Source organism: Crocuta crocuta, unplaced genomic scaffold (assembly GCF_008692635.1).
Source record: "Crocuta crocuta isolate KB4526 unplaced genomic scaffold, BGI_CrCroc_1.0 scaffold580, whole genome shotgun sequence".
Classification (NCBI taxonomy): Eukaryota; Metazoa; Chordata; class Mammalia; order Carnivora; family Hyaenidae; genus Crocuta; species Crocuta crocuta.
In genome coordinates, this window is record NW_027527940.1 from 284,402 (window position 1) to 309,753 (window position 25,352).

Below are 25,352 nucleotides of genomic sequence, written 5' to 3' on the forward strand. Positions count from 1 at the left end.
ATCCTTGTCTCAAGATCTATTCCCAGGAAAGTGTAAAGTAAGACAGAGGCCCTTGTGGCTCAGTTTCAAGACAACTCTGAGATTTTATCCTAAAGAAGTAAATTGTGATAACCCTGTCATCCGGGGCACCTGGCTGATTGAGACCATCAGAGCCTATTAGGGCAGAGGGGAAATTAGGCATGGAAAAGGGGCATTTGCAAGGCTTTTTGAGAGCACAGATGAGAATATATGAGGGATGCCTGTTAAGGCAGCAGGAAGAGTAAGTTAGCTGACAGGCAGCATGGAGCCAACAGATCAGGTGAGCATGAGGGCTTCAGAAAACAGCAAGAAGGATGAGTTACTCCAGGAGGGGGGACCAGGCAGATGTCACAGATGAGAAAAGGAGGGCCTGGAACAAGCATACTGCACACCTTTGTCCTTAGCCCTGCTGGGCCAAGCTGAGACCAGAAGATGACCTGGTGGGGATACAATGGAGGATGTTGAAGCATCTCTGTGTAGCTGGACTGGTAGTTGCTGAAGTGCATTTCATTTGCAAAACTCAGCAGCTCTGGGAAGAAGGTTGGCACCCATCTGCCCACGTTCTGGAATTGATACCCCATCTGACAGGAATTGCATCTCCTCAGCTCTGCTAATTCCTGCGTGTGAAATCTCTTAATCTTAGTCTGTCAGGTCGTTTTAGTTTTTCCAGAGAAGCCAGAAAGCTGACATTTTATATGAAATTGCTTAATTCTTTAAAAAAATTTTTAAACATTTATTTATTACAATTTTAAAAAATGTTTTATTTATTTTTGAGAGAGAGAGAGATAGAGACAGCGTGAGCAGGGGAGGGGCAGAGAGAGAGAGGGAGACACAGAATCTGAAGCAGGCTCCAGGCTCTGAGCTAGCTGTCAGCACAGAGCCCAAGGTGGGGCTCGATCCCACGAACCGTGAGATCATGACCTAAGCAAAAGTCAGAAATTTAACTGACTGAGCCACCCAGGCACCCCAACATTTATTTATATTTGAGAGACAGAGAGAGAACATGAGCGGGAGAGAGGTAGAGAGAAAGAGGGAGACATAGAATCCTAAGCAGGCTCCAGACTCTGGACTGAGTCACCTAGGCACCCCTGAAATTGCTTAATTCTTAAAAGAGTTTTTTTGTGTGAAATATAATACATTTGTGGCCTGAATAACGTCTACAGGCCACCAGTCAGCAACTCCCATTCTATGTTCTTCCTCTCCAGGTGCTCAATTTCCAATGGATGCTTCTAGAAATCTGTAGCCATGTCCAGCAGGGAAGACAGTATGGGATATAAGGCAAACAAGAAAGAGGACTGGTCAGGGAGACACGCCACTCCATCCAGTGCTCACTTCAGCAGAATCAGGGAGATGGATTCCCTTTTTACAAAAAGGACACAGAAGGGGAAGGCCCTTGGTCTGACAGCTCTGGGAGCAAACGTCAGCATTTTCATCAATCAGTAAAAGAGAAACTGATGACTCAGCAGTACTGTTTCCACTTAGTTTGCACCTCAGAGGGATTGGTGAGGCTGGGGCAGGGACCTTATTGTCTCTCCAAGGCCCTTCCTCCTGTAGGAGCAGAGTTCTCTCTGGAGAGTGTTCCACAGGAGCATCTGGTATACCACAGCACATTGCCTCTGCTCCACTGCAGTGCAAATCTCTCAGCACAATCTTTGTCTTCTTTGTTCATGAGAAATCAGTATCAAATAGGACTCCAGTGTTTTCACAGGAACCTTTCAGCTTTCCAATACCCTAAGCCAGAGTGGTTCTCCTTTGGGACTTTTCTGTGTCTCTCCCCAAATCTCAGGTGCTGAGAGATTTGGTATGAGGGAATCTGCAGACGTTCTCATCATGGACGTTCACAGTTGGCATTGTCAATGGCTCTTTTCTTTAGGGGACACCTGAATAGATAGGTTCTGAGCCAGTGGAGATCAACTTCCTGAGTGTTTTCTCAGTCTCTGACTATACCGATAAGAAGCTCAACAATGGGACTCTTCATTGGCATCTCTGAGAAGACCCATCCAGAATACCAGGAGATTGTTTCATCAAAAGATAGGATCCCAGGGGCTAATCTCACTGGTTCTGAAGACCATTTCTGAGTTTTTGGGCTATACTTGCATATTTTTATCAAGGGCCAAAAGACTGAATTCCTGTGAGGGAAACCCAAGTTATCTTTTTTACAGCAAAGGATCTATTTTCACTCACTGTGTACTCTGGAGGTATCCTGGCCCCGAATCCAAAGGCCGGGAACATTTTGTCACTGGAAAAAAAAAAAAAAAAAGAAGTTGCTTTATTTGTTCACCCAATGAGGAAGAAAAACATGGACATGGGTTACCTCACTAGGACATTTTATTGTGCCAAATGCTGACTCATGCTCTTGATTATCTGGGGTAACAATGAGTAGAGGCAGAATGGATAATTAAAATCAAGAAGGAATCCCCAAAGTTCATTACAGTCATGAGTCTGCAATTTTTTCCCATAACTTTTTGCTAGATTTGATACTAAGGAATAATAGCCCAGGATTTCCTCCCCAAGCCTACTTTTCTGTCTTTGAAAAGTCGAATTAGGTAATTCCAATGGTTGACTGTGTTAGGGTTTTTCATATATATAATCTTTTAAAATCTTTGGAGGGAGATCATTATTCCCATTTTACAGGTGGAGAAATGCCTTGGGAGGCAAAGTGACTTGTCCAAGATCAGGCTGCTGGGTAGAGCCAGGGTTCAAATCCAGACAAGTCTAAGTCAAAGGGTTATCTGTAAAAGCAATGGGACGCTTGGAAGGCTAGCTAATTGACAGAACTTGGTTCCATCTACAGGATTCATTTTGTCCGTTATTTTATTTCACACAAACAATAATAAATTATTTACATGTCTTTTCTTGTCTTCTGAATGCTGAGATTCAGATATGAAGGGATGCTGGTATTTGGTATTAATATCTTTACATCTGCCACTGCCTCTCTGTCCCAAACTGCTCCTTGCCCCTCTCTTCAGCATAATACTTGCCATACAGTGTGTGCTCAATAAATATTTAATGAAAAAATAGCCCATGAATTGAATCACTGCTTGGTTTCTCTTATGCATATTGAAATTTCTCTCTTTAGTTTATTCATTCACATATGTTATACCTTAACTCCAACTTTACTGTACTTGAAGTGAAATGATGGGGAGAAGAATTAACCTTAATTGGCACATACAGTCTTCTGGGTATGATGCTAGGCAAGGTACATTTTTGTTTTAATTCTCGCACAACCCTTCAAGTTCAACCTACTTATTATTCCTATTTACAGATGAATAAACTGAGACTCATAAAGGCTCAGAAAGTAGCCTAAGGTATTTGCCAGGGAGGACTGTTGTGATTCTAAAGCCCATGCCTTTTCTGGTTCCCAATATAATTTAATGATTATAGCATTAAATGTGATTTATTTCTGGCACTTCCAGTAACTGACCCCCTGACCAGACAACAGGTAAGATTCTCTTTAGGCAAATTTTGTTGCAGTGAGGTTCTGGAATATTGCTCTTGGCAGAGGAATATTCTTCTCATGCCATCTACCTTTTACTTTTCCATTAAATATACAACTGAGATTTGTTCCTGGAACAATTCCTACATTTCTCAGTTCTTTGCAGAGTTAGTCAAGGAGGAAAGGAAACTCATTAGGGTTCACTGTCCCTGAATGGCTCTGTCAATAAAAGGGGACCCCCTATCCCCCTAAGGCTGACAGAGAAGTCAAAGTACCAAGGCCAGATTTTCATCCACCACCAACTGACAGATATAGAGGTCATTAGTAGCCAATGATGGCTTTGATAAAACTTCACCAAAATGCAGCCAATTTGAGCAAGTTTGGTAGGGGCTGGGAGACATAAGGGAGCCAGCATTCTTTGAAATTAGTCAAATTCTCCAGAAAATCACCAGCTCTCCCTTTTTCTCACTGTTGTGTAGATATGGGTTTTATGGTGGACTGCATCTAGCAGGTAGTAGAAAAGATATTAATACTGATACATGGAAAAACACAATAGCTTATAAAGAATTAGCCACATCTCTGAGAAAAAGTACTTCTGGCCCTTGGAAATACTAAAATACTTTGTCACAGCAATTCCCCCCTTAACCAAGACAAGGGCAAGCAGCTGGTGGAGGGAATCTGTGAGGGAGATTTCAGAGGTACTTTCAGGGTAAGTAAGTATGGGAGAAAGGTTTCCAGGTTAGAGAATGGGTTCTGGCTCTTCCAACCCAGAGATGGCTCAGAAAAGTCAAAACAGAAACCTAGGAGGCTCCATACATTTTATTTTTTTCTTTGATGGGTTTGGGAAGGGTGAGATCTAATATTCCATCCACTTCTCATCGCCAAACCAATGTTCCAGCCTTAATGATATTCTTTTTATACCTTCCAAGCCACCCCGGGGGATTTGAGGTTTGCTGAGCATTATGCACTGTTATGTAATTGAGTTTTAAGAGCACGGAGGTAGTGAAAATGCCTCACCTGCAAGAGGAATAATTAATAACCCAGGAGGGCATCAATTCTCTGAAGTTAGCCACCACGAAGTCTCTAACTAACATACCAAAGGAAAACTTTCAAGCATAGGCACAATAGATTTACACTTCCATTCCTCCTGATTAAAAATAAAACTAGTCATAGAGGAGGATTATGCAAGAGGCAAGAGAAGGTTGAGCACACAAGTAATCGTCCATATACCAGCACTTCACAGAACTTGAGATTGGATCCACTCAGCATGGAGTAAAGGGGCCTACTACCACTAGGAAAATGATTAGTGGAATCCGCCAATGTGGAAAATTCATGAGTATGTTACCACATCGCTAACATTTCTTACTACTGGAATAAAATAGCGTGAAATACAATAAAAGAGCCCATGGTCTTCAGTGGTAATGAGCATGCAGTTCTGAACTTCTTAGGTAATGACCAGTGGTTAAAGGATCTCCAGATAGAAGATTTATTTTCAAACACCATTTTAAGCCTCCAGTTAAAGAAGACTTTGAGACGAAGCAAGAGAGTAATAAAAATAAAGACAAATGCCCTCATCCATAAGGAAACAGAGACTGACTCAAGGGAAACTGGCATTTCAGAACACCTAGATGCTTAATTACAACTATTCTCTAAGACAGTGGTCTTAACACTGGGGTACATGGAAATGCAAAGCCCTTCTGGGGCTTGGTTTTATTTATTTATTTTTTAAGGAAATCAGTATTCAGTTCCACAGCTCATATATAGTCTCTGCTGAAACTGATCTTATGGGAACACATAATAGAAAGACCTGCTCTCCATTTACACCTTCCCTTTCACAATTATCCTTCTCCTTACCCATTCTGAATCTTAACCACAAAGGTGCATTGTTCCTTAGTGTAAAAACTCTGCAGCAGAAAAGAAGGGAGGTAGAAAACAAATCCTTTTGCAAGTCAGGTAGTTGCCAATTTTTGCTTTAAAAAATTGTAGAAAGTGCTGATATCAGCTGGTAGATCATTAAAAATACATTTTGGTGATAAACCATTATGTGATTTTTTTTTGATATATTACTTAAAGTTGAAAGAAATGAGTAATACTGCTAGTCAAACTCTTTCCATTACCATGTACTTACTGATAAGAACAAGTTTTCTTAGTATTTATATTGATAAAAACAAAAAATTAGAACAGAATTGAAGGTAGACTCTTCCATTGTAGTAATGGGTAGCATTCATCTACAAATATGTAAACTAACTGGGGAAAACCCCCCACTACTTGTTTCATTAAAAGTTTTCATTTTTATAGGCAATAATTAGATACTGAAATTTCCAATATATTTGTGTTCTTCTGATCAATTATGCACTAATAATGATTGTTATACAAATTCAAACAATATTTAAAAAGTATTTTAAATCTTTTCAACACAGAACATTTTAGAAACTAGGTGTTTTAAAATTTATATTCATATTTTTATTATAGAAACGTATGAAATAGTGACCAATTAAAGAATTTTGAACCCAAATCTTAAAGATACATTAGTATGAAATTCTTTGGGGGAGGGAGGGAAAATACAAGTTGATGAAAAGAAGAAATGATTAAAATTCTCAACTCCAACTAAGAGCTTGTTCATGGACATTTTTAAATGGATGATGGTATCATACAGTTATGCTATTTACATTCTACCGGATGCATTCACAAGAGTTACATAAGAGTTTTATTTTTAAATGTCCATATTTACAATACACTAGAATTTTCATTCTTTGCCATTATTTAAACTCCTGATGGAAAACATTAGATCAATGTAAATGTAAAAATATGTGAGGTTACACATTTGTATAAAATTATTTTTAGGGGTACATTCTCAAATCCAAAAATTAAAAGTCATTGGTCCAAAATGTCCTTTAGATCTGACACCATAATCCTTTGTCCTTTTGTGTTTAGTTTATTTTTAAAACTAATTAAGAGTGTCAAAGATAATGGCCTCTATCATTTACTAAGTATAACAGGCTGAACATGTGCTAGCTAGCCATTTATATCTTATCCTTACAACTGCTCTGCAAGGAAAGTTAAGAGAAATCTTCCATTTGAAATCAATGACACCAAGATGCATGGAATGTAAACCTCAGAATAGAGGTAGCCGAGCTGGGGTCTGAACCCATGGTCTATCTGTCACTAGGACCCCATGCTCTTTCTATCACCCCTGTTAACTCTGCTCTTGGTAGGAAGTTGGTCGGGTCTAAAGATTCAGAATAATAAAGATAAATCCATCCATGGTCTAATAACAACTGAATACCCCAGAATTTACCATCCTCAGAAGGCCTTCCTTGACTATCTCTTCTCCCACGAAGGATAAAGTTAATCCCTTTTTATGCAGTCCCCATCCTTACACAGGGCAAAGCATGGTCAGGGTTGTGATTATTTACATGCCTTTTCTCTCCCTGGGACTTTGAGCCAGCTGGGGGGGAAATTATGCTTTATTAATTTATCTCTGTCCTTACAGCACCATGTGAGGTATCTGGCAGCCAACAGGTGCTGCTTGGTCCTTAGCCATTCCATCTAACCCTTTCTCTCCTGATTTAATTCTGGATCTCAACTTGGGATGCCCATTAGAATTAAAAATCCCAATTCCCTGGGATGTACACCAGATGAATAAATCAGTCTCTGCAGCCAGCCCAGGCATCAGTATATTTTAAGACTGCCGAAATGATTCCAATGTTCAGCCAAGGCCGAGAACCACTGACTGGTGTTGGTGGAGTGGAAAAGGTAGAACTGTGATATGAGCCTATCTTTGGATTCTAAACCCAGTACCTGTCAGATTGGGTATTGTTCTAACTTTGCCTCCTAGCACACTATGGAGGGAGACTTCTATCTCAGTTGCTGAAACCTCCACCTTATGCTGGGTGGCCGCATCCACAAAATGGCAGTCTGTGCTTCCAAGCAATGTATTCAGTATCTATACTTCATTAATAGCACACAGATCAGGCTTTTATTGGAGAACATTCCAGGTGGTCAGAGACCCATCTCTCTTCTGGGCCCATGAAATGGATGTGACTTGGTGTTGAGCAGCCTGACCAGGATGTTCGGATGTTCTCCTGACAGGAGATGGGCAAGTGCTACAACCAGCTGGAAATATATGAGCGTGTGTATGTGTGTGTGTGTTACACACATGTGTGCATGCTTGGGGACTCTAAGGGGAGAGAATGGGCAGTGCTGTCTCTTTCAGAGGCACAGAGCTAGAGAGAGCTGTCAGGACTGTCTTCTGGGTTTAGGACCAGATATTTGTGAAGCTTCCCCTTCAAGGCCACCCTGAGAAGGGCTTTATGCATCTCTCAAGCTGTTCTACTTCACTGATCACCTCGTAATGACCCCTTAGCAATGACTGTACAAGGCAGAAAGAAAACCCTTGGCAGTCAGAGGCCGGGAGCAATTTCTAAGGCTCATGGGGATTAAAAACCTCTCTGTCTCTGCAGGAGGGGGAACGACGCCTTCTGTCAGTTTTTATTCAAGTGTTTCTTTTGAACATCAACCTCAGTGACTTTGATGTGAGAATAAATTAATTCCAAAGCCCCAACTTGAAATTTCCTGACTCTGCCTGTCTATTGTCTATCCACCCACGCAAAGGAGAAACTGCAGAACCTTGTCAGTTTTCAAGTGAGCGGCTTGCATTACACATTCTTCCAGGGAGTCTTTCAAAAGAGCGCCTGGGCTTTTCAGTTCTTTTCTTCCTTAGGTATTTGCCCCTTTTAATGCTGAGCTGCCTTCTTTATACGTGTATGTATATGTAAAGCTCCACTGAGCTGAAGAAACCCGATTTTCCTGGACGGATGGACTGATAACTTCAGTATTATCCTCTTAAAATTTTAAAAAGACTCATTTATAGTAATTCTTTATGTAACCCCTAAAGTGTCATACCTTATTTTTATATTGAATCTGTAGTTTTGAGTGAACACTACATGCTCTCCAGGCTTTGTCTGGCTTTTATATTATAAGAGGATAATAGCTCTAACAGATGTACGGGTCACTTGGATTGTAGTATCTGCATCCTGTATGAGGGGTAACCAGGAAATAGGAAGTTCAGCGGTTTGTTCTAGATCATCCTGTAAATCTGCTGCAGGACCATACCCAAGGCTCTGGGCATTGGCATCTTAGTTTCTGGTCAACCCACCAATTTTCTCTTTGGAATTCATTATGACACTGCCTTCTTCCCTAGAGCCTGAGTCAACTTTATTATTAAGCAGCATATATTTATAGTATTGTATTGAGTGCTTTACCTACTTCATCTCTTCTATAAGTGTTTCATGATTTAAAAATTATTAAGAATTCTAATCCTCTCCCTTCGTTCTTGCCTCTTTTGTATATACTAGTGTGCTAAATCATTCATGTGTGTGTTAGGAAAAAATGACTGTTTTGGTGTCTTGAGGATGTCTGGAGAAGTTTCTGGCAGTGGGGATGCAATTTGTCAAGTTTTTCTCTCCTTGGTAGAACTCTCCATATGATATATACCCTCTCTAGGAATACTCCCTGTACTGGGGCCAAAGAAATCAGAGCTGAAATTCAAGTTGTCTTCACTGTCGATTTCTCAAGGTTAAGTATAAGAAGTATCACTTCAACAAAGTAATTTAAAATGCTATTGCCCTCTGTTCTAAGTGTATAAGAGGGCCAGTGTCAGCAAAGGCCTGAGTGTTTAAAGCTGTGTGATTTTACTGGACCTGTTTATTCATTCCCCAACTGCCCTCACCCCCAGTTGAGTTTCTGGCAATAACCCAGCCGAATGCAGAGTTTGACCAGCAGGAGGACACTGACGAGACTTTTCCCGTCCCTGTCCTGTTGGTTTCTCTGCACATTCTGGTCACTAGCTTGTCTCATCCCCTCTGTTGCCTGGAGCAAGGGGTTTTTAATATAATCACCACTAGCTATAAAACTGGAAAGAACAGAAATCATGCTTTCCCATAAAATCTCCCTGAAACTGGAGGACAGAGTCACTTTCTTTATTTTCCTGATTTAAAGGCTCAGTCAGTTTGTTGCTTCTCATTGCTAACTAGTCTTGTTTTACAATCACACTAATGACTCAACTGAGATGTATCTATATTTATATTTATATTCATTCTTCCTCAAAGAAACTTCTTGAACATGTGAACCACTTCGCCTCAACCTGGAAATACTGGAAAGGCAAGATAAATTCAGCTTAATGTAATTTATGTAATTCACAATTCTCTTGGTGGGAAAGGTCAATATTTACTATCAAGGAAAAATAAATGTAATACCAATGTGATCTCAAAATCACGTTATCTATATACACACATACAAATACACACACACACTTCCATGGATGAGCACACACACGTGCACGTGGGCAGACACACACCCTCTACTAATGTTACCAATAGCTCTGAAGTCAATGAAACACCATGATTAGGAGCTTAAACTGCAGGATGAGACAGATCTGAGTTCAAATCCTGCCTTGGGCTGAGTGACAGTGCACAGCTTAACCTCCCTGCTCTTCTGTTAAATAATATCTACAACATAAGGTATAATGTGAGGGTAAGGTGCAATAATGTCCAATAACCAAGTGCTTCTCAAACTCCAAAGTGCACAGAAATCATCTGGGAATCTTGTTAACATGCAGATACTGACTCAGTAGGTCTGGAGTGGGGCTCTGAATTCTAAGTTCCCAGGTGGTCTCTGCTGCTAGTCCATGGCCCAAACTTTGAGGAGCAACACCCATTCTGAAACTTCACAGGATGGAAAGTGGTTTTGCAAGCCAAATAAGAAAGCTAAGAAAGGATTTTTTGTTTTTGGTGACCAAGGTGAGCATGGCATGAACTCAGTTTCTCTAGGTGTGGAGAGGAAAAAATGTTTGGGCAAGGCTTTATTCTGTTCCTTCATGACCCCCCTATGGGTAACTGCTGGACTTCACTTCCATTTTTCTGCCAAGAATCAGCCAGGGACCATCTGAACCCACAGAGATGATAAGGTCTGAGCCGACTAGAAGTCTTGTACCTGTCATAGTCTTGGCAAATCTCCCCCACAGCCACCAAGGCTTTCAGGTACTCGTTGGGTTGGTAAGGGTGGATGTAGTGCAGGGAACAGCTGTTCCTGGGGTCCCCATTTGAGGCAGTGAAATCTATAGCTACCTGGAAGAGAAAATAGGAGAACAGGTAGATTCAAAGGGAATATATCTTATAGGAATTGTGATCAGCCACACAAAAGACATGGCCCGAGATGGGAAAAGCAGAATATCACATACCCTGTGAAGAAGGAAAGTGAGAGGTTATTAATCTGGTTGAGGCCATTTCGGTAGTCTTCCATTTTCCTCTCCCCCAATCCCAAAATGGAACATGAGATTGACATGTAGGTCAGAAAGCCCAGTCACTGCTGATCCACATTGCCAGGCAGCAAGAAGAAGGGTGGAATACCTGCCCTTCCCACCCTGGACCCCCAGTTCATAATTCACTAAGAAAAGAGTCTTGTGCTCTTCAGGCAGGACAGTTCCATCTCGGAGGCAGAGGTAAAATCCCTTAAAACTAAATTCAATGTTGAAGCTGTGGTCTATATAAGAACACCATTGTCGTATTTTTGTGTGCAGCTAGTTGCAGAGAGATGTGTTGAAGTGGTTATAATGAATTTTCTGCAAGAAGCAGCTTCAAGGGAGGCATTCAGCTTTTGGTCCCCATTCATGTGAGAAGTCCTGCCTAGACCAGAGAAGAAACCTGAATGCTACGGCATCGCGGGTGGGAAGTGGAAAAGGGAATCCTCTGCCTTGCCACCAAGTAGACATTATCCTTGAACTTCTTAAATTTTTTCTGACCCCTGGCAGAAAAAATATATAAATAAAAGTTGACCCACTTAACACTCTTAACAACAACAAACAACAAAAGCCTCAAGCCTGGAGAGTGCTAAACCAGGAAGAAACATTTCTTCTGATTTCTAGCATCATTACCATTTAGATAAAAGTTAACCCAGCAAACACCTCTCAAAACAAACAAAGAAACAAACAAAAAACTTTAGCTTGGTGGGGGGTGGAGAGAAAGGATAGGAGAATTAAAGCAAAAGGAGTAGTAGGGAAAGAAAGAGATATTCCTGTTGTGTCTTCCCTTTCTCTTCAGAGTTCAGCAGAATCCACTCATGGGCTTACTAATGACAGAGAAGGTTTACTTTCTCTTATGATCTTGCAGATGGCAAATGTTATATGTATATTATTTGACAACATTCTATTATGACAAATAATTTGAGTATCCCATTGGATTTACTTAGGGTGGATATTCTTTCTGGAAGGACAGAGAAAAGGTGTTTTGCATTCTGTTTCTGCTTCTGAGAGATCAGCCTATAAGAGTAACAAGGGGGTACCAACTGATAAGATGCTAATACTAATAATGTTTCAAAAGGAAAGGTCATGTGGAGAAAAACTGCAAGGTAGTTTCCCACCCTTGAGGTGCTCTTACTTTAGACAACAAAGGAGAGAGGACTAACCCTTCGTTAAACCCTACTCTGTGTCAGACACTGTGCTATCAGCTTTCCAGGTATTATGTTATTTTATTTTCATTAAAGAACCCTAGAAGGTAGAGATTTGTTATTCCTTTTTATTGATGAAGATCCTGAGGCTCAAAGGTGATGAAACTTCCTGGTGATGGAGCCGGGTTCAAACCCAAGTCTATATGACTCCGTAGGCTGCTCCTCCATTATGCCTTTATACACCCGAGAACACAGAAGGCTGTGGCTAACATGCCAAGCTGTCACGTGGGTATGTTTATTCCTATAAAGGATGGAGGGGATTTAGCTTCAGAGTAGGGACGCTGGCTAGGAGGCAGCTAGAGTAATTTAGGAGAGAAGAATGGCCTTGAATAAACAGCTGTTTATAATCAAATGGTTGTAAATTGTAGGCATAGGGCAATCAAAGTGTGTGTGTGTGTGTGTGTGTGTGTGTGTGTGTGTTGCTCTTCATCATGGATTACCACAATCCTCTTCCCATGCTTCTTGAGGCTGCAGTTGAAAATTGTCACATGTTGATTACCTGACTGTCAAGGGCATTCCATAATGACAAAAACATGCTGGTGTCTTGATATAAAACCAGAGAATAACACCAGGATTAATATAAATGTCAGAGGGTGGAAACCTCCATAAAGAAAAATAACAGCTCAAGAAATTTAAATGTCCCTTTATCCTCCCCAGATGTGGGCAAGACGCTCCAAGTATGCGGGCGCCAAGTGGCCGCATGCAAGCCCAGATGCAACACCTGACTGAGTAGGTTGTGTTACGTGGAGAAGTGTGTATAATGTCTGGATGAACATACACAGATTTTGACAACAATATATTTTAAAATAAAGCCACATGTCATAGGGTTGGGACTAAGGGAAGGCAAGACAGGTGACGAGGGTGTCAATTCAAGAAGGAAATCATTTGCAGCTGACCCTACACTTGCAAGATCTTGAGAGAGAATGCCTCCTTTTAAAGTTTGCATCCTAGGTGCCTCTCTTCTCTCTTGCTTCATCTTCATCTTCATTCTGGCCCTGTTTTGTCATTTCATTTCTAGGAACTCTTCCTCTACAGGCTTGGAATAATTCTGTTATGCTTAACAAACTCGCATGGGGCAGAGGTGATGGTGAGAAGGGGGTAGTAACTGGAGATATTCAGGATAGAAAGTAAACAGGATTTGGTGACCAACTGATGCCAGGTAGAACAAGGGAGTAGCCACATTTCTTTGGAAATGGAGATGACATCTTGAGGATAATGGAGCCACCCAAACAAAGATCCCCGTTAGAAGGCTGGTGTTGGGCTGCCTGCTCTTGGTGGTGCTGTTTAGACATACAAACAAGCCTGATGGAAATTTTACTACTTTTTCCACAGCCAGGACTTTGCAGGAGGTGGGGGCAGGGCTCCACTTTTCCCATGGGGATGCCCCCAGTATCCAGTGACAACCACCACAGGGGCCATTCCAGCTCCCGAGATTTTGATAGAGCTTTGGGAAAAGGTATGAACTGAAAAATTACATGGTGAAAGGGAAATAAACCAATGATCCTTACCACCCACCCATTTCTGTAGTTCCCATTGCTCATAACAAAAATCTTATCATTGACTAGAAAGCAATGGACAGTCTTAAGTACGCAGCAGCTGAAAGATTTTTTTCCTGGCAAGTGATGGTTTCTAAAGTATCCCTGATGAAGCTGGAGATAAAATATCTATCTTCAGGAGGTGGCCTTCTACCAAGAATTCTCTGTGCTCTTTAAGTTAGCATTAGTGGAAAGCGAACAGAGTGAAAGGTTAGGTTTATTTTAAAAAGCAACAGGGAGGCAGTGAAAGACGGGATTAAATTGAGAAATAAAAGCAAGGAAATGACTGAAAAATGCCAGTTTGTGGAGGTGGCTGCCGACGCCTGGCTTCCTGAGTGCTGGTGAGCTCACAGAGTGGCCACGTTTTCATTTTCTGATATGAAGCATTTATGAAAGCCTGTGGTTCTGGTATGTGCTCCAATCTTCCCAGCAGGCAGCCGGAGAATAGGCGCCCGCCCGTTGCTCTCCCCTTCTGCCCAGGAAGCCTTGCTTATCATTAAGCAGAGCTGTGGAGCAGCTTTGGAAGACCTTGTAAAGTAAGAATGCGAAATGTTCCCTCCGTCGCCACCGAGTCCCCAGTGCAGAGCTGCTTCCCGGAAAAGGCTGGAAGCCAATGGTGAGCATCTATCTTTGGACATTTTTAGCTTCTTACACAAACAAGCCCACTCTTCAGATTCCCTTCTTTGCCTGTGACAAACAAGCCATTTGAAACCCCTTGGATTCAAACAACCAACAACTGGGAACGAACAACTGGTTGGTTGTTGCCTAATCTGGTTAATTGCCTAATCTCTCTGTAATCAACCTGCAGTCAACCTTTGCCATATCATCTGCTGGAGCAAAAGTTTTCTTTGTTTTTGTTTTTGTTTTTTGTTTTTTTGTTTTGTTTTGTTTTGTTTTACTTTTGTATACAATTTGGATCTGTAACAATAAGCCTTGTAGGTGGAGATACTGTTCAGTCTGAACCATTTCTTAATTGACAGGTTAAACTCTTGTGCTTTTCTACTTCTCAAAACTCCACTGGGGGTAAAGAAATAGAAACCTAGACTAGATGGAAAGGTCCCCTGAGGTCACCCAGTTCATTTCCCGCAAACTGCAAAGCATTCCCCTCTTCAACCCAGGGCTCATTCTCTTTTTTTCAGAGGTCTATACCAGAGTCTATACCAGTGTTTAGTCTGGGATATAAAGATGTAAAACTTAAACTGGGACACAGTGTGGACATGTGGTAGGGTTGGAAAGATTTCCCGAGAGAACTTGTAATAGGTGATCTTTTTCTTTAGGTTGGAAGGCTAATCTGGGAGGAGCCAAATTCAGCTTATTATATCAATATTATATTACCAAAATGTAGACTACAAAGTCAGAGGTAAAGGAAAGCAATACCATCCTTAATGTTAAAAAATTACAAATAGTTCTGAAAATATGAAAAAATACATTTTGAGGGTCACTTGGACCAATTGAGAATCTGATACAAGATTTATATCCAGTCTCTCGAAAATGCACATACCTAATTCTGCACACAATTTGGGGAGGTCAAGAATGCCCCTGAGGATAATCCTTGTTCGTCAAGAATTCCACTGGCCAAGCAAGTCATGTTTTGTTTTTCTTTTCCTTTCTAGATTTTCTGTCTGTCTGTCTGTCTGTCTCTCTCTCTCCATAGATGTAAGTACATAAACATTTTACCTGGCTGTAACCATAGGGTGGCTTTGCTTTACCTTTTTATCCCACTTAACATTATGTCATAAACATGTCCCAATGTTATCATCAATCATTATAATTATCATTTAAAATGACTTTATCATAATCCACCTAAATGAGGTACTGTAATTTACATACAGCTTGTCTGAAAATCTGCTTTACAAAGTACAGCTTTATGCATCTGGAAAAGCAATGACTTTCAACAGAAACGGTGAACTCTTCTACCATTTTCTTTCCAAACACCTTATGGTGTCTGTCTCTTCTGTGTTGTCTATAATTTTGTGTTTGTGTGTGAAATTCTAGTATCTAATTTTATTTTTGGCTGCTTTGCCTTGTGCCAAACATAGTGAACTCCATCTCCCCTCCTCCCGCCCCCTATTCTGTCCCACCTGCGCCCACCTCCTCCAGGTCGGCCCTATGATGGTTGTCTTCCAGTTTTTATGACCCGAGGATTTGCATGAAGAGATGGAACATCCTCAGGGGTGCCCTTGAACTCCTGAAACTGCGTGCAAAATCGGGTGTGTGCATTTTCCAGGGAGACAATATAGATCGGGTATCAGATTCTCAAGTGGTGCCGCTGACCAAAAAAGAATCATTGACTAGGGCTCTTTTTAGCATCGTTAATCTCGTTCCCTCCACTGTGGCTCCTCCTCTGCTTATGATCAGATCCTAGCCTGAAACCTCCCCTCTTTTGATCCTCAAGTTGCTATTCTCCTTTTCCTCTCTTGCCTCATCTTCACTGCCAACCTTCTTGAATTAGTTCTTTACCTTCTATTTATACCCTAACTCCTGGGTCTCCCTGTCTCATGCTGCTGAAATTGTTCTTCCAAAAGGTGATATGTGCCTCTTTATCACATGACCCAGTTTTTTATTCCTCACCTTCTCACATATGGGATTATTGCCCTTGATCTTGTAACATTTTCTTTCTGGTCATTTGAGTTACTGCCTCATCCTGGACCTATTCCTCTGGCATTTCTTCTCTCATGGACTCCCCCTCTTCCCCATGCTGCTCAGTGGAGATCTTCTACAGTTTCTGGAGATGCCTTTTCTCTCTATTTTCTTCCCTCTGGCCATCTCATCCAAACCTATAGTATGCAGCTTCTACTTCTCTCCTAAAACCTAGGACATATTTATAATAAGTGCCATCTCCACCAAGAAGCCTGAAAGTACCTCCGTCGTGTCCAAAATAAAATCCAACATCTCATCAGTGGCTCCTCTTGATTTCCATATTGCAGGGAATAGGATCATCTGCTTTGTCAGTCAAGCACAAGAGATCTGAGTCCTCTGGACTCACCATCCTCCCTGGCCTCTGTCTCTTCATTGAATCATAGGCAAAGGGCCTATTGGAGTCTCTTTCCACAGTGCCTCTCCTATTGCTGCGCTGCTAATTTAGCTTCTTGTTACTTGTCCTCAGGATGGTTAAATTCTTCTAGCTTCATATTTTTTTAAATGTTTATTTATTTATTTTTGACACACACAGAGAGAGAGAACAAGTTGGGGAGGAATACAGAGAGAGAGAGGGAGAGACAGAATCCAAAGGAGGTTTCAGACTCCAAGCTGCCAGTACAGAGCTGAACATGGGGCCTGAACACACAAACTGCGAGATCGTGACCTGAGCCAAAGCTGAAGTCAGCCGCTTAACCGACCGAGCCACCTAGGCACCCTTCTTTTTGCTTCATCTTTCTGACTTCCCTCACCACCTTCAATGCCTTCCACCAAACACTCCCAGATTTAGTTCCTTAAAGCATGTGCCCAGTTGCTTCAATGTCTTCCTCAAGATTCTTCTGAACATTCCCTTATCCACCATATTACTTCAAAATTAAAAGCCCTTCACTTTCTTAAAAAAAAAAACACTGTTTATTCATTTTTTTTTTTTTTGAGCAAGAGAGAGTGCAAGCAAGGTAGAGGGGCAGAGAAAGAGGGAGAGAGACAATCCCAAGCAGGTTCTGCATTGTTAGTGTAGACGCTGATGCAGGACTTGATCCCACGAACACTGAGATCATGACCTAAGCTGAAATCAGGAGTTGTTCACTCAACCAACTGAGCCACCCAGGTGCTTCTGCCCTTCAAATTCTTAATTCAAACTGCTTCTCCAATAGTCCCCTAAATACACCCTGTTTATGCACATTAACCCAAATAAAGTTTCATTATTTATCATTAGAATATATGGATGAATAAACATTTAAATTCATAGGATGCATTTTGAAGCCAAAACTAGTAGCATACTTATTCATCAAATTTCTTGTTTTTCCTCATCCTTACCTCTCCTTTAAGGTTAGGGTTCGATCCATTATAATTCAATAAAAGTACCTAATATACATCAGCCTGGCACCTGAAGGGAAAGGTGCTCCACTTTGACATTCTTAATGTAGAATCAGAAGCACCGGGCATCTGTGGAAAGTGCAAAAGCTTTCCGTCAGCCCCACTTTGTAAAGTGTACTGGCCAGGGTCTTAATGGGAAACAAATGGTCCAATCAAAAGGGGTGATCCAGGAGAGCTAAATAAAAGGACGACTCAAAGAGTTTGAGGAGGACTGAACTGCTAGGAGAGGGAGGAGGAGCTGGAGCTGAGAGGTGGTGCTGAATACTTTTAAGGCAGCACCTCCCAGCTGGGGAGGATCAGCAGGCATGAGAAAAGAATGAAGGGCCATCTTGTGTCAGACAGGCCACATGGACCCCCAGGTGGAGGAGCTGGGGACCCTGAGGGAATAGACCTCTGGTGTTCATGGGGACTGGTTCTTTGCAGCACAACTCCAAGGGCAGAGCAAGCCCTTGAAGGTTAAATAAAGAGTTGTTCAAGGGCATGGAATCTATAGACTCCAAACCAAATCAATAGTGCTCTCCCTTGAAAACCTATAAATAGTTTCCTGAATTGCTCCTTTGCCTAAGACTGTGGGACACTATTTCCAGGAGCTCTCCTTTATGACATTGCTGGCTTCTCCACCTCTATGTATATACATCAGTGTGACAATGAGCCCACAGGACAGCTAGAGTTAGGTGTGGGTGCTCACGATGAACATGTTTGCTACTTTCTGTATGTGCCGGTGTACATGCAGGAGGGCTGTGTGGCTGTGCCTTAGACTCTAAAGAAATGACCAAATTCTATCATTAACCCATACCTAGTCAGGGGTAAGTGAAACATACCCCAAGTTTAGGGAAGATACAGGCAGACCCCTCTGAGATTAGAGTAGAGGATAATCTTCTAGTTAAGGAGAGGTCAGTCTATCAAACCACCCCTTATCTCAACCCCTGCAGCTCCTTTTAGTCCTTTGAGTGCTACCATCTCTGTCCCAGAAATACATTTGTCCTGTCTACTCTCTTGGGCTCAAACCTGGACAAAAATATTAAACCCATCTGCCTTGCTTTTCTCACATGACTGATCTAGTCAAAGGAGCTAAACAGGGCTGACATTCACGAGTACATGTCTGAAAGATGGGGAACAAAAGCGGTTCAGATTGTTGTTCTCTGGTTTGCATGTTGCTTTCCCATAGGTTTTAGCCGAACTCTCTCTTGCCATCTGGAGATCCTCTTTCTGGAAGCCACATCTGCCTGCACCTGGGAGGGCTGTGAATACTAGGCCACTGAAAATAAGTTATTCCAGGGCAGATGGATTCAAAAGCTTGGCCTACCATGCACCTTAAAGAGACCCAGCCTACCCACCCAAATCACTGGAGTGTATAAATCCTATGCGTTCACAGATTATATGTAGGATATGATCCCTTATCCACCCACTGAGTCTAGATACTCTGTTTCTCAACTTTGAAAGCCTAAATCTCCAATCTTTTGGAATTCACCTTTTCATTGCCTGGTGACCCTTTGGATGGCTTACTCTTGGCACTGACTCTTGGGCATGGCATTGGTACTGGTCTTTGGGCTTCATCTGCCTTGGGTCAGTGGGACTTACCAGAGTGGCTTACTTCCTTCCCATCCTACCAGATGGAATCTGGCAATATACGCACTGCCTGATGCCTCATGTAGTTACTGAAAGAATGGGAAGCATTAGGAGGGTTCCCAAAACACCTGAGGTTGAGTGGCATGAATTTTCTGATATGATTTCCTGAGAGCCATAGTCACTGGAGAAAACAGAAGTATGAACTCACTTTAAAATGATACCATAAAATATTACAGCAATGAGACCTGAACAAAGCTGACCCAGGGTTTTAACAAATTTTTGTCTCCACATTCCCACAATCCTCTACAATTCCCCACACCTTGTTCCATGAATACAAGCAAATGTTGAAACAACTTACTGTAAACTGGATTTGGCAGCCACCCATGATGTAGTCCAAGAAAGAATGCATCTTGTGGATCTGCACAGGAGGAGGAGAGGAAACTGTTTTAGTACACCATGATCTATTTCCTTATGGAGTGGGAGCCTAACCTTTGGGGCTGCACTGTTCATCTAAAAGAAAGAGCAGAAATACATCTGTGGAGAAGATATAGGTCAGTTGATTTTGATTTGATTTGATTTTTTAAGTTTATTTATTTTTCAGAGAGACAGAGATAGCACAAGTGGGCATGAGGCAGAGAGAGAGGGAGAAGAGAATCCCAAGCAGGCTCGGCCTCAGCCTAACGTGGGGCTCAAATCCAAGAAACTATGAGATCATGGCCTGAACCAAAACCAAGAGTTGGACACTTAATTGCCCCGATTTTGATTTTATAGGAGAAAAAGAAAGCAACGCCCAATTCAGACTGGACTTGTGAGGACTGCAGCTCTCCAGGCCCTGCTCCCCTCTTTTGGGTTATGCATGTCTCCAGGGGGAGACTAACACTGTATTTTCAAGGGTCACCACTGTTTCAGAATTAATACAGTCTCACATTAGGCTTTAGTCTTGCACCCCATGTCTAAGTCCCAGTCCTGGTAACATTCTTAGTACCGTAAGTAATCTAGGTTGGCCGCTTCAGGACTGCAATGACCTGAGAAGCCTTTACTGACAGTTTCCCATTAGTTAGATTCATGCCATGCCATGAACAACAACGATTAACTCTAAGCCAGGGACTTAACATCCATAATTTCATTTAGTTCTCAGAACAGCCCTATAAACGTGGTGCTATTATTATTACTTCACCATTTTTGTGGAGGATGATGTTGAAGCTAAGATCACCTACCTAGTAGAAAGTGGAGGTGGGACTCAAATAGTGGCAAACGGACTGCGTAGTCCATCCTTTGGACCTCTGTGCTGGACGTCAGCATGGTCCCTGTTTTTTGCCCACCTACGATCATCTGTGTTCTTGTGTGCCATACCAATTTTTGGTCTTCATTTCTGCTTCCTTATGAGTCTGCTGCTTGACCCTTAGTGATATTCATCCATTTGTTTATTTGACAGAATTTATTGAGCCCCCACTAGGCACTAGATGGTAGGGATATGGTGATGAGGAAAACAGACACGATACCCGCAGTCATGGAGCTTACTGTCTGACCACTTTGACCTGGACAGTGAGTAACTGTGACTTTTGACCTTCAATTCTCAGATTCCATCTGATACTCAGGGCAGCTTCTCAGAGACTGACCCACAAAATCCTGTGTTGGTGTCTTTATGTACCACCTCTAGGTGGCACATATCTCTTGGCAGACTTTTCTCAGGGCTGATGTTCACTTGGCCCCCTGTTTAGTGCCTGCCTCCTGGCTCCCTTATGGCAATGCTTTGCTTGATGGTTGGGATACCCTACTACTGTCTAGGTATCCAGGAAATAAGAACCTGGGAATGAGTTGAATAATATTGGCCCCTAAGCACTAAACTGTAAGATCAATTCATGGAGGATCAAAACAGACTTATCACAGCCACCTTAAAGAGATAGACAACCACTAAAGTGGTTCATCTAGATCTTTTCTCCTGCTTCCCTGGGTACAGGGATGTTTTGAAGGTGCCTGGGATTTGATTTGTGTAAATAGGTGAGATGACCAGAGACAACTGCCTTTGAAAGAAGAGTTTATTACCCACAAAAGGGTAGGATACGCGTCATGCTACTCAGGGGCCACAGGGGGAAGCACCAGGGTCAGTTAGAAGGCAGAAGGATTAAGAGGGAAGTGTGGGTGGAAGTCTTTATTGTGGGAAGGAATGAGTGCGGGGTAGGGTAAGTAGTTAAACTGGCTTAGGATTGGAGAGTTTGAATACTTTTGGTGGCTCTGGGCTCTGGGCTACAGGTGGCTCTAATTGTGTAAAGCCTCGACCCAGGGAGATATAGGGACACAGGGATAGTGTGTGTGTGTGTGTGTGTGTGTGTGAGAGAGAGAGAGAGAGAGAGAGAGGGAGCTTGGTAAAGGAGGTGCTTGGGGGTATGGGCTCTGGATTGGTTGGTCTGCATATCAAAGGCAGGCTCACAAGCAAGTTGGTCTACTATCTCTAAGAATTAGCTAACCCTGGGAGGAGTCGTTCCTACCCAGTCCACAAGGCCCCAAGACATTAATGCATCAAAAACTATAGAAAATAAAAGACACGATTAATACAATGATTCCAGATGGCCAATCTGAATGCACTGACTGGTGGGGGGGGAGGGGGGGCACCNGGCATATCAGTCTTTCCTTTACTCTTGCTCCTACTATGAGAGGACGTGCTCCTACAGCTCCTGGCAGAGAGAAGCCAATCTGGAAGAAGGAAGCTGACATACACAGACAGAAGCTAGATGGCATTCAAGTCATATATGGCGGAGTTAGATATGGCATAGATGAAAATCTTAGCTCTTAAACTTGCCATGTGTGTGACTAGTTAATGATCTGAGTTGACAGTGGAAATCTCAGCATTATGATACAAGTTAAACAGAATTCATCATAGTTACTCTCACATAGTAAGTACTCAACCAGTGCCAGAATTATTCTAAGATGTGATTTAAGAGATTTATGTGTGATTTTCTGTGAGGTTAGAGCCCTTCTGGGAGGAATTTCTAGGCCCTCTAATCTTTCTCCATTGCTTTGTTTTCATAGTACCCTTCCTCGCAGCATGGGTGAGGCGGCACACATAAAGCACTGAACACTGTGACAGGTGCAAGGTGGGGGCTCTGGAAATTTGCCTTCTGCTTTTGGGGGCTCTCCCTCTGGTGCTGTTCAGGGCAGAGAGGAGCCTCACATGGGACCAGGACTCCCCATCTTTGAGGGTATGACTGTCTTTGTGGAAGCCATGGGGCATTGGACCACCACAGCTCCAAGACCACCCATGCTTATGTTTCTCATTGCACACCTATTAATACATTGACTTTCTGATTTTTATTTAAAAAAAAAAACCCATTACACCTCCTTGATAGTCTCTCCTCCGTCCACACAATCTGAGCTCTTCCTCCCAGAAAGCCCTAGCCACACACACCTGAAAGAGAAGGGCTATGTACATACCTTGCACTGGTTCAAAATCACAACACCTGAGTTCTTATAGTTCTTCTTCTTGGCTTTGTACTTGGGGTTGATGCATTCCCACTGCACCTGCAATAAGAGGGGCCATAGCAAAAGAGACTGTTTAGGAAGAAGTGGGGTCATTCCGTGAAGCCAAGCCCCTGGGGCCTGCAGCAGATGGGTCTGCGGGCTGGGTAATGGTTTCTGTGTGATAACCCTTGTATCCTGGGTGGCAGGGAGGTGTGGTTGAGTGAGACTCTGATATAAGAATGCCTGGTTTTAATCCCAGTTCCTCCACTTCCCAGCTGTGTGACCCTTGGCAAATTACTTGATTCTTCTATGCCTTGGATATCTCCTTTGTAAAATGGAGCTGATAATTTTATCTATCTCATAGGATTATTGTGAGGACTTAATAATTAATCCATGTAATACATTTTATTTATTTTTTAATTTTTTTAATTTATTATTTTTTATTTTATTTATTTATTTTTATTTTATTTATTATTTTTTATTTATTATTTTTAAAAAATGTTTTATTTATTTTTGAGAGAGAGAGAGAGAGAGAGACAGCATGAGCAGGGGAGGGTCAGAGAGAGAGGGAGACACAGAATCTGAATACAGGCTCCAGGCTCTGAGCTAGTTCTCAGCACAGAGCTCAACGTGGGGCTTGAACCCACGAACTGTGAGATCATGGCCTAAGCCGAAGTCGGATGCTTAACCTGAGCCACCCAGGTACCCCTAATCCAAGTAATACATTTTAAAAAGTGCCTGGCACTTATAAATGCTTTCTATTAATAGGATCAACTCAAGCACCAGAGGGAAAGAGACATCTGTAGACACAGTGTTGACTAATACAGTGTTGAGTCTTAGTGCCTGGGAATTAGCTTAAAAGGTCAGAAAACTGAAAGACATTGAGTGCTAGCTACAGGAAATTAGTGGGGATAATGATGAGTTTGCATAGAACTTCTCTGTGAACTAAAATAATGGAGTAATACAAATCACACTAGTGACACAACAGATCTCCAAAAGGGCTTCTCTGAGGGATAGTTTCACAGCTGCAGGAGTAGTTGGGAACTGAGGAGGTAGCTGGGAGATAAGGGGGGCCTTAGGGGAACAGATATCAACCTTTCAAGCCTACAGAGGACTTCATGTGACAAAATCAACTTCAAGTCAAACATCCAAGAGCCACTGAAAGCTCTTGCCCACCATTCTGTGCGAGCTGGAGCCTTGGACTTCTACTCAGGAGACCAGTTTTCACTCTCTGACAATTAGCAGTATCTGAAAATAAAGCAGTTTCTTTCTTTTGTTCCTGTAAAAAATTTTTAAGTTTATTTATTTTGAGAGAGAAAGAAAGAGAGAAAGTGGGGGAGGGACAGAGGGAGGGAGAAATTCCCAAGCAAGCTCTGCATCGGGAGCACACAGCCCAATGCAGGGCTCCATCTCATGAAACGCGATACCATGACCTGAACCAAAATCAAGAGTCAGACACTAAAGTGACTCAGACACCGAGGCAGAAAATAAGGCAGTTTCTGAGGCAGATGTGAGTGGGGTACACTAAAACAGCTCTGGACCCCAGTGATCCATTCCTCTCAGCGTCCATGCATTTCTGCTGTTCCCTCTCACAATGACGGTGAGCTTAGCCATGGGACTTGTTTTGGCCAACGGAACATTAGCAAAAGTGATAAGAGCAGAGGGTTAAAAAGTGTCTGGCATTGGGGCTTGCCTTCCTCTTGCTACTGGGAAGGTTTTACCATCAGTAAAAAAAAGCTTAGGCTGCTCTCCTGGAGAACAAAAGAGTATATGAGAAACATCCTGGCCCTCCCAGCCACAGAGGCACAAATGTATGAGTTCAGTTGACATCATGTAGAACAGAGAGGGGCTGCCCCCAGTGAACTCAGCCTAAATTGTCAACCCAGGCAATGGTTGCTGTTTTCTGCCAGGAAGTTTTGGGCTAATTTGATCCTCGGCAACAGATAACTGAGAACAGTAGTTTCTCAACACTGGGGAAGTTCCCGTAGGAACTAGGAACCACATAAGAGTTAAGAAGAAAGGAATCCTGTACTGGCTAAAGGCTCTCTAAAACTCCTTCCATAAAAGGAAAGGAAGAAAAAGAGAAATGAAAGGAGGGAGGGAGGGAGAAAAGAAGAGAGGAAGAAAGAAGAGTCAAACTGAATCTGAAATCAGGACATCTCCAACCCTGTTTTTTTTTCCAAAAGACCTAATCTTTTCACCATCAATGGTTGTCTTTCTTCCCTCTCTTAGGTTCTCTTCTAATCTGCTCTCCAGGTGGGAAGCTCTTGATAAGCAAAAATTCCAGCTTGTCTCAAAGCAGATTTAGTACTTTCAGACAAAGCACCCCAAGGCCCTCCCAAACCCATCAAAATGGAAATTACCTTTCCCCAAATCCTTCTCTAATGCACAAGAGACACAAGTAGCATAGGGATGTGCCTTACTGTTAGAAAGAAAAGCTGTAATGGTTCCTTTGCTGTGTTCAATCATTTCCATTAACCTCAATTTCTTCAACAAATCGGGACATAACAAATGAAACTTTGAATGAGTTAGATCTTAAATTCTATTAGGTCAAGGAGGCTGTTTCCTGCTTTCTCCTCTAGGGTTTTGATGGTTTCCTGTCTCACATTCAGGTCCTTTATCCATTTTGAGTTTATTTTTGTGTATGGTGTGAGAAAGTGATCTAGTTTCATTCTTCTGCATGTTGCTGTCCAGTTCTCCCAACACCATCTGTTAAAGAGGCTGTCTTTTTTCCATTGGATATTCTTTCCTGCTTTGTCAAAGATTAGTTGGCTGTATACCTTTGGGTCCAGCTCTGAGTTCTCAATTCTATTCCA

The 25,352-nt window shown here is 42.2% G+C and overlaps 1 protein-coding gene across 1 annotated transcript in view; it reads right to left on the reverse strand.

Annotated features, from left to right (window-relative positions):
- Positions 1 to 25,352, reverse strand: part of CPNE4 (copine 4) — a 462,890-nt gene that overhangs the window by 16,022 nt on the left and 421,516 nt on the right. The window contains exons 9-12 of the mRNA XM_077752280.1: positions 22,510 to 22,596; positions 19,436 to 19,495; positions 10,448 to 10,581; positions 2,203 to 2,257 (exon numbers count right to left, since the gene is read on the reverse strand). Coding sequence (XP_077608406.1) covers positions 2,203 to 2,257; positions 10,448 to 10,581; positions 19,436 to 19,495; positions 22,510 to 22,596 — 336 coding nt within the window. The remainder of the gene's footprint in view (positions 1 to 2,202; positions 2,258 to 10,447; positions 10,582 to 19,435; positions 19,496 to 22,509; positions 22,597 to 25,352) is intronic.